The 5,000-nt window shown below is 30.3% G+C and overlaps 1 protein-coding gene across 3 annotated transcripts in view; it reads right to left on the reverse strand.

The window, feature by feature from the left end:
• The window catches only part of LOC133644157 (asparagine synthetase [glutamine-hydrolyzing]-like), a 70,851-nt gene that overhangs the window by 35,202 nt on the left and 30,649 nt on the right, over positions 1–5,000 (reverse strand). For all 3 annotated transcript variants that reach the window (XM_062038494.1, XM_062038495.1, XM_062038493.1), the window contains 2 exons: positions 1,833–2,006; positions 1,660–1,761 (listed from right to left, as the gene is read on the reverse strand). In XM_062038494.1, coding sequence (XP_061894478.1) covers positions 1,660–1,761; positions 1,833–2,006 — 276 coding nt within the window. The remainder of the gene's footprint in view (positions 1–1,659; positions 1,762–1,832; positions 2,007–5,000) is intronic.

The raw sequence follows: 5,000 nt of genomic DNA on the forward strand, positions 1-5,000 counted from the left end.
GTGTAGTTGTTTTTTTGGCGGGGTCTGAAAATAAAATACATTACAGTACTTTATTGATACATATTATTTTCAGGCTTTCGAGGGCCAAATAAAATAAAGTGGCGGGCCACTTGAGTTTGACAGCAGTGTTTTAATGGACACAATGAAGCATTTTAAAGTCTTGTTTTTCCATTCTCCTGCTACTTTGATGTTGTTGGACTTTTAACAGTGTCAACACAAGCATTGATCCAAGCGACTGGTGAAAGTCTGCGTGCATCCAACACTGATGTGATGGATGAAGACTTTCCTGCACATAGAGAAATGTTTTAAATCCAGCAAAGTGTTTTTAAAGACTGGACCTGATTTATGTCCCATTCTCCTCTCTGCACACAGCAACATGTCAACTGAGAAGGGATGGCTTGTCAAATATGATTTGATTTATATGATTTCTATATGATTTTAGGATTGATGAGAGTTCTGTCACTACATTATTCATTTCTGTTCTGTAACAATAAAGGTTATTTATCTTTGCCCAAAAACAATGTCTAATAAAGTTAAAGGAATGTTAAATGAGGATTGATACATTTCATGTGTTTACTACTATTATTATTCTCTATTAAATGTGTTTGCTCTTCATATTATTCACATGTGAATAATGCTGTATAATAGACTGTATTTATATTATTCACCCGTGAATAATGCTGTATAATAGACTGTATTTATATTATTCACATGTGAATAATGCTGTATAATAGACTGTATTTATATTATTCACATGTGAATAATGCTGTATAGTAGACTGTATTTATATTATTCACATGTGAATAATGTTGTATAATACACAGTATTTATATTATTCACATGTGAATAATGCTGTGTAATAGATTGTATTTATATTATTCACATGTGAATAATGCTGTATATTAGACTGTATTTATATTATACACATGTGAATAATGCTGTATAATAGACTGTATTTATATTATTCACACGTGAATAATTCTGTATAATAGACTATTTATGTTATTCACATGTGAATAATGCTGTATAATAGATTGTATTTATATTATTCACATGTGAATAATGCTGTATAATAGACTGTATTTATATTATACACATGTGAATAATGCTGTATAATAGACTGTATTTATATTATTCACATGTGAATAATGCTGTATAATTGACTGTATTTATATTATTCACATGTAAAAAATACCTAAGTGTTTATTGTTTATTGTGAGTGAACTGTGGTGCTGAATTTCCCCCAGGGATCAATAAATTATATTCTATATTTATGGCTTTCATGAACAGATAAGGATTTACGTTTTGTAAAAAAAAAAGTGTCTTTTTGTACGATTCAGTACTTTTGGAAGAGTTGATTAATTATTATTATGAATGATAAGGCAATCAGTAGAGAACTTTTGGTGAGCCCATATTCAAAAGTGTTTATAAAGTTTATGAAGTCATGTGATTTCTCCCAAAACTTAAAACAGGCCAACTTTAGTGCCAAGGAGAAGCCAGAGCTTGAAAAGTATCTTCTGTGGTCAGTCTCCTGTTTTTGACTTGTTGTTCTTGGTAAAACACATGAGCAAAGAAGTGGCTAATACTATATTAAATATATTGAATATCATATAGTCAAATGTGATATTAATAACAAAGTAAAGCACAAAGAAAAATGACCTGAGAGAAGACAGCCGATCCTCCTTTTGGCCATCAGACGTTTCCTCACCGCATTTTCAAACAAGGTTCTGATGTTGTCCTTGACACTTTCTTCATCCAGACCTACAGTGAAATGACCATCGTAACATGGATTGCACAAAGGCACTAGGGCAGCAGTGGGGACGTGATCGTACTTGTTGGCAGACGACCCACAGCGTCACAGAGAACATGGTAGGGCTCCTTGGTGCACTCGTGAAATGCCTTCATCTGAAGAGACTCCACTTTGCCGCTGGCCTTCAAGTCAAACACCTCCACGTGTCCCGGCAGGAAAGGAATGATCTTAGCAGCAGGAGTCATGTCTGCCAGACCTGACAACAACAACATCAACTACAATCCTCATCAATATCAACAAAAATAATAACATAATCAACATTAACAAAAACAACATTAACATCATTAACAACATCAACATTATTCAAACACGTCAACATCATCATCAACATCAACTAGAATCCTCATCAATATCAACAAAAATACTAACAACATGATCAACATTAACAAAAACAACATTAACATCAACAACATCAACATTATTCAAACACGTCAACATCATCATCAACATCAACTAGAATCCTCATCAATATCAACAAAAATACTAACATAATCAACATGAACAACAACAACATTAACATTATTAACAACACCAACATTATTCAAACACGTCAACATCATCATCAACATCAACACAAATCCTCATCAATATCAACAAAAATACTAACATAATTAACATGAACAACAACAACATCAACATTATTCAAACACGTCAACATCAACTAGAATCCTCATCAATATCAACAAAAATACTAACATAATCAACATTAACAAAAACAACATTAACATCATTAACATCAACAACAACATCAACATTATTCAAACACGTCAACATCATCATCAACATCAACTAGAATCCTCATCAATATCAACAAAAATACTAACATAATCAACATGAACAACAACAACATTAACGAAAACAACATTAACATCAACAACAACATCAACATTATTCAAACACGTCAACATCATCATTAACATCAACAAGAATCCTCATCAATATCAACAAAAATACTAACATAATCAACATTAACAAAAACAACATAAAACATCATTAACAACATCAACATTATTCAAACAAGTCAACATCATCAACAACATCAACACGAATCCTCATCAATATCAACAAAAATACTAACATAATCAACATGAACAACAACATCAACAAAAACAACATTAACATAAACATCAACATTATTCAAACACGTCAACATCATCATCAATATCAACTAGAATCCTCATCAATATCAACAAAAATACTAACAACATGATCAACATTAACAAAAACAACATTAACATCATTAACAACATCAACATTATTCAAACATGTCAACATCATCATCAACATCAACTAGAATCCTCATCAATATCAACAAAAATACTAACAACATGATCAACATTAACAAAAACAACATTAACATCATTAACATCAACATTATTCAAACACATTAACATCATCATCAAAATCAACTAGAATCCTCATCAATATCAACAAAAATACTAACATGATCAACATTAACAAAAACAACATTAACATAATTAACAACATCAACATTATTCAAACACGTCAACATCATCAACATCAACAAGAATCCTCATCAATATCAACAAAAATACTAACATAATCAACATGAACAACATTAACAAAAACAACATTAACATCAACAACATCAACATTATTCAAACATGTCAACATCATCATCAACATCAACACGAATCCTCATCAATATCAACAAAAATACTAACATAATCAACATGAACAACAACAACATTAACAAAAACAACATTAACATCAACATTATTCAAACACGTCAACATTGTCATCAACATCAACTAGAATCCTCATCAATATCAACAAAAATACTAACAACATGATCAACATTAACAAAAACAACATTAACATCAACAACATCAACATTATTCAAACACGTCAACATCATCATCAACATCAACAAGAATCCTCATCAATATCAACAAAAATACTAACATAATCAACATGAACAACAACATTAACAAAAACAACATTAACATCAACATTATTCGAACACGTCAACATCGTCATCAACATCAACTAGAATCCTCATCAATATCAACAAAAATACTAACAACATGATCAACATTAACAAAAACAACATTAACATCATTAACAACATCAACATTATTCAAACACGTCAACATCATCATCAACATCAACAAGAATCCTCATCAATATCAACAAAAATACTAACATAATCAACATGAACAACAACAACATTAACAAAAACAACATTAACATCAACATTATTCAAACACGTCAACATCGTCATCAACATCAACTAGAATCCTCATCAATATCAACAAAAATACTAACAACATGATCAACATTAACAAAAACAACATTAACATCATTAACAACATCAACATTATTCAAACACGTCAACATCATCAACATCAACAAGAATCCTCATCAATATCAACAAAAATACTAACATAATCAACATGAACATCAACATTAACAAAAACAACATCAACAACATCAACATTATTCAAACACGTCAACATCATCATCAACATCAACATGAATCCTCATCAATATCAACAAAAATACTAACATAATCAACATGAACAACAACAACATCAACAAAAACAACATTAACATCAAAAACATCAACATTATTCAAACACGTCAACATCATCATCAACATCAACTAGAATCCTCATCAATATCAACAAAAATACTAACAACATGATCAACATTAACAAAAACAACATTAACATCAATAACATTATTCAAACACGTCAACATCATCAAAATCAACTAGAATCCTCATCAATATCAACAAAAATACTAACATGATCAACATTAACAAAAACAACATTAACATCATCAACATTATTCAAACACGTCAACATCATCAAAATCAACTAGAATCCTCATCAATATCAACAAAAATACTAACATGATCAACATTAACAAAAACAACATTAACATCATTAACAACATCAACATTATTCAAACACGTCAACATCATCAAAATCAACTAGAATCCTCATCAATATTAACAAAAATACTAACAACATAATCAACATGAATAACATCAACATTAACAAAAAACAACATCAGCAACAACATGCCACAATTAGGCCTGGGGTCTTCAACTTGCGGCCCACAGTGTCAAAATATGACATGTTGTCATACTATTTGATAAGAACTGTAACTATTACATAAAACATAAAGTATATGTTCTGTTAAAGCGAACATAAGCTCGCCA

The sequence above is a fragment of the Entelurus aequoreus genome, linkage group LG27 (assembly GCF_033978785.1).
Source record: "Entelurus aequoreus isolate RoL-2023_Sb linkage group LG27, RoL_Eaeq_v1.1, whole genome shotgun sequence".
In the NCBI taxonomy this organism is placed as follows: domain Eukaryota; kingdom Metazoa; phylum Chordata; class Actinopteri; order Syngnathiformes; family Syngnathidae; genus Entelurus; species Entelurus aequoreus.